General features: G+C 39.9%; 1 protein-coding gene across 1 annotated transcript in view; it reads left to right on the top strand.

Annotated features, from left to right (window-relative positions):
- Positions 1–1,299: 1,299 nt before the first annotated feature.
- SYT6 (synaptotagmin 6) overlaps positions 1,300–17,066 on the top strand; it is a 474,646-nt gene continuing 458,879 nt past the window's right edge. The window contains exon 1 of the mRNA XM_066600083.1: positions 1,300–1,459. Within this exon, the coding sequence (XP_066456180.1) occupies positions 1,300–1,459 (160 nt within the window). The remainder of the gene's footprint in view (positions 1,460–17,066) is intronic.

Raw genomic sequence — 17,066 nt, 5'->3', positions numbered from 1 at the left:
TTCGCAGACATTGTGAAGGGGCAGCATTTCAATACTATTTCTACAATATGAAACGTGGAGAAATAGAGCATGCTGCGATTTATTTCTCCTGTGTTTTATATGGATGTCCCTTTGCTTCTCCAACGCAGGTGTGAATGGAAGAATGAAAGTCCATACACTTTCATTGCCTCCATTCACCGCGCGGGAAAAAAACATGCGTAATAAGCAGTGACAATACGACCGTGTGAATGAGCCCTTAAAATAACGTGGGGTGTATAAGTAATTTCTTTTGGTGAGATTAAGGGCGGTTTCATATCTGTATTGGAATATCCGGATTTCAAATATCGGAAGACAAAATGCTGCATGCAACACTTTTTGTCCCGGCCAAAAGCAGGGCAGCTGAGCGGAAAGCAAAAGGACCCCATTATAGTCAATGGGGTCCGTTCATCGTTGTTCCATTCTATTCTGAGGTGTAGCCATTCAGGCATGAGGATTCCCCTTTCCTGCTCCCAGAGCGAAGCAAGAAAGGTGAACCCTGATCGCAGATATGAAAACTCCCTATGTCCCTGTAAGGATTAATTTTCACTCTGTACCATATCAGCAGCAGTAAAACATAGAACACATATCTTATTCTCCAAAGGCAAAGGTTCTTGAATCCTCCTCACTTGTATTTGTAACATGGTTCTTAAATGTTTCCATGTGATTAATGCAGCATATGATATTTTAAAGCAGAGACATTTCACTATGACTACTGATTATTTTAATTGCCTAGTGTAGACTTGTTTAGTATCTATCTAATAGATGGCACAATGTATCAGCAATTGCATAATATTTGTGTTCTTTCTTGCTGCCTTGTTATCTAACTGCCCAGCAGAAACTGACAATTGAAAGCTGCTTGTTGAAAGATTTATAGCCATTGTCTGTGTACAGCTGGTCCACTCCAAGCCAGTAAAACACATCTGAGTTATTAAGAGGTTAACATTTCTTTGCTTTTCTGCTACAGAAAAAAAATGTGGCATTATCAAACAATTTAATGTAGTAGGAGGATCTTGGTCTAGGAACCGCCTCAGCAGTAAATGAGATATCTGATCCCTGGCAATAAGACAATCAGACTCTCTGTGAACTCCAATGAATGCTTCAATACCTAATTTCCCTGTGGATGTTGCAGCCACATAAGGCAGTATTTCAAAATCCTGACAGATAGATGCTTTCTTCCCCAGATTTTATGAATTGTTGATTTTTTTTTTCTCCACAATCTTTTGGCTGGTTTGGAAAGACAGAGAGAGAGAAGCCAGACCAGAAAAGGATGCTGTGTGGGAAATGAATACGGCAACAGGAGAAGATGCAAACTTGTGTCACAAGGCAATACACATCATCAAAGATCTTTGCAAGAAGCAAGTGGCTGATTTGGAACAGAGAACTTGCACAGAGTTTCTTTTACTGTTACCCTCAGATCAAAAGCTACATATAACTGAGCCAGGTAAAGGAGAATGCATTTGCCATGTCTGTTGTAGTGTAGTATGTAGTTCTAAAAGTTAATTAGTTGTGAAGATTGCATGGTCATTTAATGAATTATGCTCATGATGGTTGGAGTTGTTAAGGAAAAGGCACTATTTCTTTTTTCTTTACAAATGTAGCAGTGCTGAAGTTGACATTTACCTGCATTGTTAGTGCATCATAATAACTTGATGATAATATAAGTTGAGCCAAGTGACAAACTCAGCCCTTCTACAATTGGCTATGCTATATCTCTACGTATAGATTGTGTTGCTTTTTTTCTATTATGGTGTATAGCCGCACACTGGCCACATGAACAAGTGTTGAACGATCAATAGAGTTCAGCTGAATATGAATGTTACAGCCTTAAGAGATTTCAGCACCATGGACAGTGGACATGTCTGTTTCATTTTATCTTTACACTATGCAGTCCTTGAGGCAAGAATCATTTTGAACTACATGCAGCAAGGGCTAGCTGACCATACATGATAGCATAATATTAAAGAGATTGTTACAAGATCACATTGCCATGTCCTGTTTAAACTGTTCTATCCATTCATTAACATATTCTCTCTAGCATTTCCCAATGCCCTCCTCTTTATCATTGACAATAGCACATCATTCTATCGAAAGGCAACTCATGTGAAAGCTCATTTCATATGTTCTAAGATAAGTGATGTGTTCAGATAGCATGTATTACACTTTGATGCATTTTGGTCATACTTCTTGTCAGCAGATAACTGAATGGTTGTATCTGCACACCTTCACATTTGCACAGTGCCTTGTAGCAGCAGATAAATAAAAGCGTACTCTTAAATAGCACCAACTATCAGCATGGAGACACATGGAACTTTGCCAGCAGCATGGAACTAAAATGCAAATTATGATATTGACCAACTGATAGGTGACACGTTTTTTTCCAAGCTGCAAAGGATTCTGCACACCTCTTGCATGTTAAGCAATCTACAAAGAAGGGGGAACAGAGAAGCGAGTGATAAGGCAAGGCTCTGTTTATATAAGCTATTAAATAATAGTCTACATCCCATTTATCACTGTCGTTAGTTCAAATCATACAGGCTGCAGAATTTAATAGTCCCAGCTAGGATCGCATTGACATTTTATTTCATCTTACAAGTCTCATGGGGTTTTTTGTTTGACTTTTTTATTGCTTGTTTAGATCATCCTTTCTAGTGTTTGTTGATAAGCTGATTATAGCAACCCATCACATACTGCAGGATATGTCACACCCTACACAGTATGAGGTGTTATAATTACAGTACGGTGGAAGTGAATTAAAGTCTAGAAACAGAGGCTTAGCCCTTGTTAATGAAGCTTGGCTGGATTATAGCACACTGCTCATGCTTTAAAATCCTTATTCTGCCAACACTCCTTTTCCACTGGAGTGCTCCTTTTTAGATCTGAAGGCAGATCCAGCTGTTTTATATAAGGAATATTATTGGCCAGTTATACATTCTTCTTTCATGATTGATAAGGTTTTCTAATGCAAACTGTAGCATTAAGCGATGTAGAAATCATACCAAGTATTTTGCCTAAGTATATCTCACTATTCAATAATGAGCTTTGCACTATACTTGGAGCCAAACTCTACTTGCTCTCAGGATTTTAGTTAGACCCATTCTTTTAGAGCTGTGCCAATGTTCATGCTAGCAAAAAAAGACCTCAAAGGGTTGGACTAAGGGCCAACCAAAACTTCTGAGTCTATGTTTGTTTGTCACTTATTACCTGTTGCTTTACATGGCACCAACTTATTCTGTAGCACAGGAAACAAGATGTACTCTTTAGCATTGCTCCATGCCTTCAATGGGACTATTTGTCTCACACGTGGGTAAAATTCATAGGAACTCAAATGATTTCTTATGATTGTCATTTCTGGGTTATGATAGGAAACTTGAGTATCCAAAGAAAGCAAGTATCAACCCCAGGGAACTTAGAAATGTAATGCAGATGTTACTATAGTCAGGATCTGAACTCAGAAGGACCTTACTGCTACAAGAAAATAGCACAAAATAACATAGGCAACACATTTACAATACTAGGTCATAAAAAGGAAGGTGTCAGTAATAAATATAGGTTAGTACATAGCAGGGTAATGAAAGCTAGAAAGTTTGAAAATAGGTGATACACAGTCGATTACTTGTTGAATTCAAACTATCTATTCCAGCCCTTATCTTTTCATACAAGTGAGCCTTAGGGTACATGTCATCTCTAACCCATGCCAACTATCTGGTGATTCATAAATACTTAATCATGAATGATACAACATAGTCCTGTCACTATTAGTTTGGCTGAAACCGCTTCCTATGTGCAGCAGCAAAACCACTGTAAATAGATAAAATGTAATCTTGGATATCAGAATTGACGTGAGTCATTTTTCCTCAAAAAACAACCCATTGGAAATATCTGATACCAGATGGTTAATTCACATAGGATGCAGCATATTCTATTACGATACAGCACAATATTGAAGCTTTCCAGCAATACAGTGTAACACAGTAGTGGAAACCTTTTTAACATAGGATCTACTTTTTATGATCCCTCAGTTTGGTGACTTGCTATGAGATCAGGGGCAGGCACGTGTGGTATATGAGTGGTGTTGCATAAAAAGTTTTAGATGTTCCTGTACTTGCACAAGAGTAACTGCTGTCAAAGTTATATGCTTGTTAGCCTTGCTCCACACCTGTGTCTCCATCATTCACGACCATGCACGTTTGTACTACCCCCCTACTCTGAGCTGGAGTATACGGGTACATTAACTCCCAGTGACTCTCATCTGATAGCTCTGGCTAAACCTCATGAGATCCTACACTATCAGTTGAAAGTTTTAGAACACCTCAATTTTTCTAGTTTTTATAGATATTTACAGTTTAATGTCTTACCTGTACTTTGAAATGGAAGCATAGAACAAATAAACAAGTTAAGATGAATTAAAATAATGGATTAACTTTGTTTCAACAAATAAAATCTAGATTTTAACCTCTTCAAAGTAGCCACCTCCAGCTGATATAACAGCTTTACACAATTGAGGCATTCTTTCGACAGTTGCATTCAGATATTGTTTAGAAAGTTCTTCCCAACATTGTTGCAGAAGTTCCCACAAATGTGCTGTACTGGTAGGCTGATTTGCTTTCACCCTTCTCTCCAGTTCATCCCAAGCAAGCTCAATGGGGTTTACATCTGGAGACTGTGCGGGCCATTCCATTCTTTGAAGCCTTCTTCTTGTTTTCATAAGTAGTTCTGATATAACCTAGAAGTATGGATTATTGTCTTACTGTAATATGAACCTCTGCCCAACTAGGTTCAAGAGGGTATTGCACGGCATATCAAAATGCAGTGGCAGCACTTTTTGTCTAGTGTGCTAGTTACTTTGTGCAAGTTGTCAATGCTGAATCCAGCTAAAGAGCCCCGAGCCATCACACTTCCTGCTCCATGTTTGACGGCTTGTGTCAGACACTCAGGAACAATCCTTTCATCTACTCAATGACTTACGAAATCCCTGCATGATGAACCAATGATATAAAATTTTGATTCATCAGTCAATAAGACCTTCTTCCATCCTTCAGTAGTCCACCGGAGGTGCTTTTTGACCCAGACAAGTCTTTTTTTTTTATTTTACAACCTTAGCAGTGGCTTTCTCACGGATACTCTACCAGTCAAACCTGCAGATAGAAGTCTTCTCTTCATAGCTGGAATGGAAACTTGTTTGTTTTTTGCTGCATTAAGCTGTGCTTGAAGATTTTGCACTGAAGCTCCGATCACGCAAACTGTTGATTCTCAAAAACTTGTCATCCCATTTTGTAGTGGCCTTTGGTCTGCCTGACCTCTTCCTGTCAGAGTTTCCTCCAGTTTTTAAGTGCATTTTGATGGTATAGGAAATTGTACTGACTGCCACCTTGGATCTCTTGGTAATTTCTCTGTAGAACAGACCTTCACTTTTAAAGGTTATAATTGTCTGTCTTCTTTGGTTAATTGCCTTTATCTTTCCATTATGACAGCAATGTCCTCTGTCCTGAAGAAAAAAACTGTCCAAATCCTGCCCTAGGGGTTATATAGAATCAGAGGGTCTGAAAGTAATCTACAAAAGTTGAGACACCTGTAGGAATAGTTTATATTCAATTGCAAACTATAATTTGCTTTCAGTGCTGCAGAGCAGCTGTCCTTGATGTGTTGCCTGAAAAAATGATTAGCCAAATGATAAATTAAAACTATAGTTGCGTTTCAGGTTAGAATGATATAATATTGGTATATTTTTAACTTCCTTTGAACCATTTCATGCTATTTGCTGGTGTTGAACAGTGTCATTGTAAAAAATAACTGGTTAGATATTCCAAAACTCTTGACCGGTAGTGTACTCATATGTGCAATAGCAATGAGCCTTTCACTAGAGAAGGTTGGTGATAGTGACAGTCAGCATGAAGAGGAAGATTTCTCATTTTCCTATGTTTGTGGAAGATGTGATATATATATATATATATATATATATATATATATATATATATATATATATATATATATGAAACAAAACCCATAAGACTCTGCTACTTGATTGAAACAAAGCGTAAGCAGATAAGTTAAGTTTGTATCTGTCCGACAGTCATTTCCATCCATACAATGCTTTGTCTTATAAGGAAAAGAGTGCTGTATCATCAAATAAAATATAACTTTTATTAATTATCACATGTTAAAAACCTAATTGCACCCTAAACCACCTAATACACTAATCTATAGATTAAACTATAGAGTAACTGCCCTGAAAAGGGCATAGTCACAGAGAAACCTAACCCCAACTTTCCCTAGTAAAAAAAACAGGGAGGGGAAAAAAAGGGGAGGTATCCAGTGTCCAGGGTCGGGGAAAACAAGATCTGATCCAAATAATGGGTATTGAGCAAAAACACAGGTTTTTATTTCCGTTCTTCCGTAGACAATACATTGGATGACCAAAATGTAATTCAACAATAGATGTACAAAGCCATGATATGTGTTCAATTGTTTTTATTTAACCATATAGCAATAAACAGTACAACACATTTCAACTTCCCCGACATCTTTATCATGTACGACGGGGATTCAATAGCATTTCCAGGCGATGTTCTTCTAGCCTTCTATACACAATGTATAGTAGGTTTATGTTTTTTTTAATGATACCTCCCCATTTTGATCATGGCTTGAAGCTTGTGAAGCTGTGATATTGTTATAGAGACAGAGGTGTTCATTGGAGTTGTGCCTATTTGAGCACAACCCAATCAGATGAGTTTTTTTATATATCCATCTTTCTTCATCAGTCCTCCTTTGAACCATTTCATGCTATTTGCTGGAGTTGAAAAGTGTTAATGTAAAAAATAACTTGTTAGGTATTCCAAAAACCTTGACCGGTAGTGTACTCGTAAGCGCAATAGCAGCAAGCCTTTCACTATAGAAGGTTGGTGATAGTGACAGTCAGCATGAAGAGTAAGATTTCTCACCTTCCTATGTCTGTGGGAAATATATATATTTGCAACACTCATAAAACTCTGCTATTTTATTGAAACTAAGTGTAAGAAGATAAGTTAAAAGCTTGTATCTGTCCCAGAGTCATTTCTATCTCTACAATGCTATGTTTCAATAAAGGTGAAAAGTTTTAGGAATGTTGGTGAGCGCCATGATTTTCCTTTTTGAAAGGATATTCTCATGGATTTTCTATTATTCATCGAGTACCATCTTCTTCATGTGGCTATACTCTACTCTCGGTGAGTCCAGTTAGTGCTGGTATCAGATAACTGTACCAATAAATGTATATACTTTTTTCATCTTTTAGTGTTAAAGCACACTTTTAGAAAGTCATTTGGCAGTCCAGTTGGCCTTGCTTATATTTATGCTTATGAAGTACACTGTAAATACTGTATGTATGTATATATCTCTTACGTATATGCGCATATACCTGAGGCTAATATTGAGTCTAAGTAACTAATACAGTGGATCAGCCACCTGAATATGCTGCATTATGTAATACCATATTACATAGTGCAGAGTTAGAGGATGAAGGACCTATCTATGTAATATGCTACCTTCTAGAGATGCAGATTTGCTTTAAAGTGATGAAAAAATAAAAATAATGGAAACATAACTGGCTAACAGAAACACTAACCAAAAATATAACATTTTTAAATAAAATGTTACAAATACAAGTAGGACTCTGTTGACATGTAGTGGAAAGTATGGCATGTAAGACGAATGCATAACCCCATCATAGAGTGTCATACAGTTGAATATGTGACTCTTACTGAAAAAAGTACATATATTTGTTTGTGGGATCTTTTGAATTGTTTGCTTATCAATACATTGAAATAAAAGCCAACTTATATTGGTTGAATATAGGTCAAAAGAACACTCTTAGCATAAAGTATATTTACGCATTACAAACTATGGACACATTTGGGGTATACAGCAGGAGCATTATTAAGTGTATAGAACAAGCACACCAGTTATACATGGTGTGGATATAGACTTCCATATAAGAAACTTGGATTTGCAATTACATTAGGCAACACTGTAGGTGTGGTAAATGACTGAGGTGTAAAGAAAGCCATTATTGTGGGAGGTAGCTTTGTGCTTAAAAAAAAAACTTTGATAGGGAAACATCATGCCTTCATCTCACTCTACCTCACATTTCAACACACACACACCCCTTCCTCCTCGGCATCTTCATCATGTAGGACTGGGATTCAATAGCATATGGTTCTACAAGCAGTGCCTCTAGGTGATGTTCTTTTAGGCATCTATACACAATGTATAGAGGGTTTTGGATGATACTTCCTCATTTCAATCATGGCTTGGAGTTTGTGGAGTAGTGAAACTAGAGTTCATAGAAAGGTGTGCTGTATCATTCACTAAAATATAACTTTTATTAATCATGTGAAAAACACTAATTGCACCCTAAATCATTCCATACACTAATCTATAGATTAAACAATGGAGTAACCGCCCTGAAAAGGGCGACCCCACAGAGAAATTTGACCCTAACTTTCACTAGTAAGAAAAAAAGGGAGTGGGAAAAAGGGGGAGATATGCAGTGTCCAGGGTCAGAAAAAAAGAGATGTGGTCCAAATAATTAATATTAAGCAAAAACAAAGGTTTTTATTTCTGTTTATCCGTAGCCAATATGTTGGATGATCAAAATGTAATTCAAAAATAGATGTACAAAGCCATGATATGTGTTCACATGTTTTTATTTAACCACATAGCAATAAACAGTACAACACATTTCAACTTCCCCAGCATCTTCATCATGTACGATTGGGATTCAGTAGTGTCTCCAAGTGATGTTCTTCTAGCCATCCATACACACTGTGTAGTGGGTTTATATTTTTTTGGATGATACCTCTCCATTTTGATCATGCCTTGAAGCTTGTGGAGTTGTGAAACTGTTATAGAGACAGAGGCATTCATTGGAGTTGTGTCCATCTGAGCACACTGAGTTTTTTCTATATCCATTTTTCTTCATCAGTCTTCTACTGCTGCATTTAGATCTGTGCTCTTCTTCACTCCCTTGTTTTTTTTTCATTCATTTGGGTCCAAAAAATCCTACATTGGCCTCTTTCACACGAGTGTTGCAACTTTCGGCTGCCCGCATCACGGACGAAAATTGCATGAACGAGAAAAAGCCGTGACCAAGTGGCGGCTAAAACTTTCTCCTTCACACAGCCGGCTATATACGCTGCTGCCCAGAATTCCTTTGGTCAGGCTAAGTACTTCAACTGGCTACACACAGCCAGCTGACATAGTTTAGCAGCGCTAGCCGCTGCTAAACTCCCTCCCCCTCCTTTTGCTGGCAGCTCCCATAGAAGCCTATGGTACCTGTCAGCTGATTGCGGCCAAAAGATAGGGCAAGACTTATCATTTCTGGCCATGTCAAAACATCAGCCGGTGTATTTGGTCGACAATGTCCTATATTCGCTGGCCGGACGTTTTATGCGGCTAATCGGTCATGTCAATGAATGCATTGGAACATCTATATCTGGAGAAAGTGACAGCATACCAGGTGCATTTGTACAATGCTTCTTTATTCCTCCATTATTACGACGTTTAGACCCACTTAGCGTCTTTGTCAAGCTTATAAGCACTTTTGCTGTTGAGCAACAAATCCATAGGCTGACTACTGTTTTACTCTTCCTTACTGTTTATTGTTGTAGTAGTGTATAGCAGGCCGATAGATTTCCAGTAGAGAAGTGGTATTTTCTCTGCAGCATGGCATCTTAAAGGTGATGGCCAATTCTAAGGACAGGCTATCAGGGTCTGATCTGTTGAGGTCCCACTAAAAAATGCATGTTTTACATAGCAAATGTCATCCATACGCTGGCTGTCCATGGAAATTAGTCTTTACAGCAAGCACAGTATTTATAGTTTTGCCTTATAACAGCTCAGCTATAATGTTGGGAGTAGACAAACTTGTTGACTGTTTCCAATGATGACCAGCAGAATTATCAAAAGGCTCTAATGCAGGCGGTAACTCAAGATCAGTAAAAGATGGGTAATGAAGTGTATTTATACAATTTCTCTGGTCTCTATGTAGATAATAACTATTTAAATGTGTAAAGTATTCTAAGATAGATATATCCTAAACCACTTCACGCCGGAGACTTTTTTTTTTCATTTTTGTTTTTAAACCACCCCACTTTGAACAAAAATCATGACTTACTTTTTGAGTTGACATAGTCATATGTGGGCTCTTTTTTTTACAACATAAGGTGGCTTTCACATGGTCAAGAAAATTGCACTCAAATATGAATCCCATTTACTTGAATGGAGTCACATACATGAGCGGCTTGTCCTAACTCTTCACGTTCCTCGGAATGCGTGTATTTGCCGTGTCAGGGGCTGCATAGTAAAATATCAATATTTGCAGATGACACAAAATTATACAATATAATCAATGCAAAGGAGGACACTGTACGGCTACAAACGGACCTAGATAAGCTGGGGGCTTGGGCAGAAAAATGGCAAATGAAATTCAATGTTTATAAATGTAAGGTTATGCACATGGGCAGGAGAAATGGATGTCAACAATATACACTAAATGGGGTACTGCTAGGAAAAGGTGATATAGAAAAAGACCTGAGGGTACTAGGGGATTGTAGATTTAACTGGAGCAACCAATGCCAGTCAGCTGCTGCAAAAGCTCATAAAGTTTTGTGGTGCATTAAAAGAGGTATAGGAGCAAGGGACGAGAACATTATTCTCCTACTATATAAGGCACTTGTCAGGCCTCATATGGAATACTGCGCACAGTTCTGGTCACCGCTGCTCAGGAAATATGTTACAGTGCTTGAGGGGGTTCAAAGAAGGGCAACTAAACTAATACATGGAATGAAGGGTCTGGAATACCCAGAGAGGTTATCAAAATTGGGATTATTTACCCTGGAAAAAAGATAGCTAAGGAATGATCAAATAACTATGTATAAATACATTAGGGGACAATACAAGGATCTCTCCCATTATCTGTTTATACCCAGGACTGCGATTGTAACAAGAGGGTCTCCGCTACGTCTAGAGGAAAGCAGGTTTCATCACCAACATAGAAAGGGGTTCTTTACTGTAAGAGCAGTTAGACTGTGGAACTCTCTGCCTGAGGATGTGGTGATGGCAAAATCTATAGAGGAGTTTAAAAGGGGACTTGATGTCTTTCTGGAGTGGAAGGATATTACAGGATATAAATCTTAGTTCAATTGTTAATCCGGGTATACAGGCAGGTAGGAACTATTAGGGGTTCATGCACGGATTAGTCTGATTGCCATTAGGGAGTCGGGAAGGAATTTTCTCCCAAATGGGCTAATTGGCTCTTGCCTCTTGATTGTTTTTTGCCTTCCTCTGGATCAACAACATAGGAGGATAAACAGGCTGAACTAGATGGACATTGTCTTCATTCAGCCTTACATACTACAACCCATTGGTTGCTATAGAAGCGTGGTTTACATGCTGCTGTAGCAGTGTGTAAACCACGCTCGTCTGAATGAGGCCTTAGTATGTAAAAAAAAATAAAAAAAGGAAATCCTCACAAATTTTCTATCACCGCTTTCATAATGACACAAGTTAGTACAATATTTAACCCACATGGTGTATGCCATGAAAAAAAATATTAACACTGCATATCTAAATTTCCAAAAAATGCAATAGGAATTGATCCAAAAGTCATATGGTATCATTAAAAAGTACAATTCTTCCCACAGAAAAACTCCTCACACAACAAATACTAGGGGTCTTTAAATGCTGTGATTGAAAAAAATGTATTTTTTTTCGAAGTGTGAAAACATAGGAAAACATTAAAAAACTAGATAAATTGGTATCAATGTAACCATACTGATACTTAGAAATAATTTACCATATTAAAGGGTTTTTTCCATTACATAAAAATTGCTCCACAGCCACTCTGTACTTCCTGGTTGCTGTTGACCTGGACCTGTGACTGCTGCAGCCAATCACTATAGATGGTCACTGGTGTCATCAATCATTGGCTGCAGCAGTCACGTGTCGTCGTCAGCAACAACCAGGAGGCACGGAGTGGCTGGGAAGTAATTTTAAGCAGCGGGTAAAGGCGTCTAATCATGCTGCACGGTGAACGCTGTTAAAAAAAACTAACGTAGAATGCCTGAATTGCAGATTTTGTTAATCCTACCTCTAGAAAAAAAGGAATAAAATGTGATAAAAATGTTCTATGTTTCAAAAAATGGGATTAAAGAAGACTAGAGCTCATCCCACAAAAAGTCAGTCCCAAGGCTGCCTTCACATAGGTGTCAAAATTATGTGAGATTTGTGCATTGCGAGATGCCAAAATCTCTTACAAATATGAACTCCATTCTTTTAAATGGAGTCATACACATGAGCAATGTTTTCCTGCATGGCGCTGTGATGCAATGCGATGCTATGCAGGAAACAAATCGCAGCAAGTTCTATCTTGTGAGTGCCCTTGCATTGCAGCACCTATTGTTCTCAATGGGGCCGGTGGCAGCATTGTACCACATGCGAGTCGCACACGATGTGAGGTTTCCCACTGAAAACAATGGGAGAAATTCTGCAATCCTGTCCGCCGCAGCAGAGGATCCCTTCACCCCGAAGTGATGCGAGGCTGTTTTGACATGGAAACGCCTTGCATGCATGGGGAATTCACATGGCGGGGAGTGCCGGCCCCATTGAAAGCAATGGCATAGCATCGCAGTCCTCTGCCACAGCTCTGGCAGGGAATTCCTTCATCCCCGCAGGGAGTCCCCTCCTCAGTGAACACTGTGACAGCTGTGGCAGAGGATCGTGATCTTCTCCCTATGTTTTTAATGAGGCCGGTGCTGCTGCCGTCGGCCCCATTGACAACAAGGCGAAACCCCTGGATGTGACAGCATTCAGGGGTTGCACATCTAAGGAATCATCTGCTGCGGGATAGCGATGGGACCGTACTTTTATGTGCGCATTTTACCATTGTGTGACTGCACAAGTGTGAATTTTAAAATATGTCTACCACTTCGGTCACATGATTTTTAGACATGCCTTTAATAAATCGTTTTCATGGACCTAACGTGTGAAAAAAAAACACTCGTCTGACTGAGCCCTTACGCAGTATATCAAGAATCGCCTTGCGCATTGCGCACGTATTTGTGCATGCCCCCATTGACTTCTATGGTGATCGTTAATGCACAAATTTACAGAGAAATAGAGCAAAATAGTATTTTTTTTGCGCAATTACGAAATGCACTGGAGAATATGCACATGTGACTGAACCCATTAAAATCAATGGGTTATATTTTCAGCGTATTGTGGGTGCAAATATTCTGCAAGCAAATGTGAATCTAGGCTTAGGTTGGCATCACACTAGCATATTTTCAATCGTATTGGTAAAAGCAAAATTTACGTGTGCGATACGCATAGAACAGAACCCATTATTTGTTCACATGCAAATATTTTTCCTACCAGTTCAGTAAAATACAATGATGCATTCACAGAAAAGCATTGTTTATTCCACAAAAACGCTACGCTTACTTGCGTGCGAATACACATAGACTCGTGTGACACCAACCTTAGACGGGCTCACGCGGCTGTAAGTGTAAAATGCTGCGTGCGTCCCTCAGTGTTTTACAGCGTTTTTACAGAAGTGGAGCGGCCGTGACCTTGCGTACTGCCACATATGGCGTCAAAATTGTACTGCGCATGACAGCGTACTCATGCATGCTGACATGCGCGGTATGCCTGTAATTGCATATGGGCGTGTATATATACATGCCCATAGAGTATATATATGTGTTCTATCTCGTGTATATACATGGCAAAATAGAACACACTGCATTCTTTTTTGCGCTTGCGTATTACACAATTCCAACATTCTAATGCGATCAGAACTACATAAGACAATGTAATTGATTGCCTGTGAGTATTACACGGGAGTGCAGAGCCCACGTAATACGCGGTAAACATATGCCCATATGAGCCCGGCTTTAGTCAACAACATTTTTCTCTTTTATGCTAAACATGTCCATTTATCAATATTAGGGCTCTTGAAACCGAGCGTACGCATACATATGCTCGCAATAGCTTGATGTAATTGAGCTATGAAGGGAACGCTGTCGCCAGCTGTACTTTTCTACACTGCCGGGTCTGTGCACATTGGTGGGAGGAACACTGACACTATAACTTCACAGGCTGAGCAACCTAAGTAGTTCCCACTGTTATTAAAGGGGTTGTCCCGCGCCGAAACGGGTTCCCCCCCCCCCGTTCGGCGCGAGACAACCCCGATGCAGGGGTTAAAAAAACAAACCGGAGAGTGCTTACCTGAATCCCGGCGGTCCGGCGTCTTCATACTCACCTGCTGAAGATGGCCGCCGGGGTCTGCTCCCTCCGTGGACCGCAGCTCTTCTGTGCGGTCTATTGCCGATTCCAGCCTCCTGATTGGCTGGAATCGGCACGTGACGGGGCGGAGCTACACGGAGACGGCATTCTGCACGAGCGGCCCCATTGAAGACAGCAGAAGACCCGGACTGCGCAAGAGCGGCTAATTTGGCCATCGCAGGCCGAAAATTAGTCGGCACCATGGAGACGAGGACGCCAGCAACGGAGCAGGTAAGTATAAAACTTTTGATAACTTCTGTATGGCTCAGAATTAATGCACAATGTACATTACAAAGTGCATTATTATGGCCATACAGAAGTGTATAGACCCACTTGCTGCCGCGGGACAACCCCTTTAAGGGTGGTTTCAGACGGGCGTATGTGCAACTACGCTCAGCGCTATGGAGCATAGTTGCACACAAACAAGGTTTCCTTTTTCTATTGGGCCAGGCCATTCAAAATCCGCGCCATAGCGCAGGAGTTTGGAAAATATAGCGGAAAGATAGATGCTGCCTGAGTCCTATCTTTTCTCATGAGTACTATTAAAAGGCGAGAATCCCAATAGTGAAAACAAAACCACTGAAACCAATGGTATATTTCTGTCCCGTTATGCGGTCGTGATTATCACAACCGCATAACGGGACAAAAACACGTTCGTCTGTTTAAGCCCTGACACTTCGAAATCGCGCAGTTCATTGCACAACTCTGTGCGGCTGGCCTGTGCAAATGCTCACAAAAATACAGCATGTTGTGTATATTTTCACATATGCGATAATATAGCGCAAATACACTGAATGGGAGGGAACCTGTTATAATCAATAGGTTCTACCCCCTGCGATTTGCACAAGCAATTTTGTACTAATAACACAGTGGAAACAAAGTCAAATGTAACTTCCAAGAACATGCCTTGTATAGTTTTGTGGGGTGCGATCGGAGGAAATCTCACCCAATTATTAACTCTTCTCTAGTATTGTAAAAGTTTCCTCTTTTATTCCTCAGATCAGATTGGTCAGACCGTAAATTAATTGCTGAGGTGGAATTAAACGCATTACATTTCCGTTAAGGCTTCTTCACACGGGCGATTTTGCACGGAGAAATATTGTTGCAGAAACTGCATACAACAGAAACCATTATTTCAATTGGTTCCCTCACGTCGCTCGTTTTTCCGTGCGCATTTCCATCAGATGAAACAGCTCTATTTTTGTGCGGATTTGATCAACAAATGCCCCATAGGTGTCTAAGGGGGCGCAGAAATGCACATGAACTGTGAACGAACATGCGTGGGAAATGTTGTTTTCTACAGCCACCTCTCAGGCTGCCTTCACATGGGTGAGAAAATTGCGCAACATTTGTGCATTGCGAGATGCACAAATCTCGCACAAATATGAACCCCATTTTTTTAAACACATGAACGATGTTTTCCTGCATGGCACCACGGTGCGGTGTGATGCAGGAAACAAATTGTGGCATGTTCTATCTCCGCCATTATTTTGAATACAGCTGTTTTGACTTAAAAACACCTCGTATCCGTGGGGAATTCATGTGGTGGGGAGAGCAATATAGGGGAAGAATTCCTGGCCCCATATCGCGCTCATACATGTGAAGTTAGCCTAATGCCTCTTTGACACGGCCATATGCATTTTTACTTTTGCCTTTATGTGCTGTAAAGTGCATGAATGAAGATCGAGTCCAGAAATTAATTAGCGTTTTCTCGACGACTCATACAGGCGGCTGTACATATTGGCAAAAAAATACGCTGCAGCGCAGAAATCCATCGATCGGCAGAAATTCTCAGAATGATTGCTAATACTTAAATAGCGGCAGCTGTCTTCTTTTCCCAGTGTTGAATGCAGCTGAAATCCCTCCCCCTCCCTTTTTTTTCCGCTTTCTTAGACGTCTATGAGAGCTTCCAGCATATTTCTGCAAATCTTTTGACACGGCATATAAAATCGGCGACTGAAAACGGTTGCAATGTGCTATTTTTCCCAGCGCCATTTTTTTACTTGCCCAACAATCGCTCATCTGAATGAATACATTGCTTTCCAATGCTTCAGATGGTTGCTGTTTCTGACCGATTTTTTGACACGGCTAAATACCTGCATCTATACGATCGTGTAAATAACGCATCACGGGGCTATAAAGTTTGTAGCTAATTGTAGGCAAGACAAAGTAGACATTTTGAAAAGTGCTTAGTAGAGTCTCCTTTTGGAAGCCTCCTCCATCATTTGGAGATGGAACTGCTCATAAATTTACCATATATTTGTGTGTGATAACAGGGGGTGGGGTCAATGATGACAGCATGACTTATTGCTAGCGGCATATTGTAAACTAAAAAAGAAGAGAAGTATATGCCATTACGAGTGGATTATAAACCTGTTCACTGTCCAGGTACGTTGCGCAGGAGAGACCAAAATTACGTTCATGTGTATGAGCCCTCAAGTTTTGTAAAAGTTTCCTATTTTATTCTTTAGATCAGATCGGTCAGTCCCTAAATTAAATTTGGACAAATGGACAATCACTCCACAATGCACATATCAGGGAGATTGCAGATACAGCGTGGTAATATGGCTACTACTGGATGTAATAAAGCAAAATCCATCTTCTGTGTTTGTTCAGGTCACAACGGAAGACGCTGCATAAGCAATAAAGTGAACACTAGAGGGAAACACTAGATCACACAGAGACCCGGCAGCGTCTGTTCTCAGGAACAAATCTGTGCGGGCAGCTTT

Source organism: Eleutherodactylus coqui, chromosome 4 (assembly GCF_035609145.1).
Source record: "Eleutherodactylus coqui strain aEleCoq1 chromosome 4, aEleCoq1.hap1, whole genome shotgun sequence".
Taxonomy (NCBI): Eukaryota; Metazoa; Chordata; class Amphibia; order Anura; family Eleutherodactylidae; genus Eleutherodactylus; species Eleutherodactylus coqui.
The sequence above is the reverse complement of the archived record's forward strand: the minus strand, read 5'-3'. Positions and strand labels throughout refer to the sequence as shown.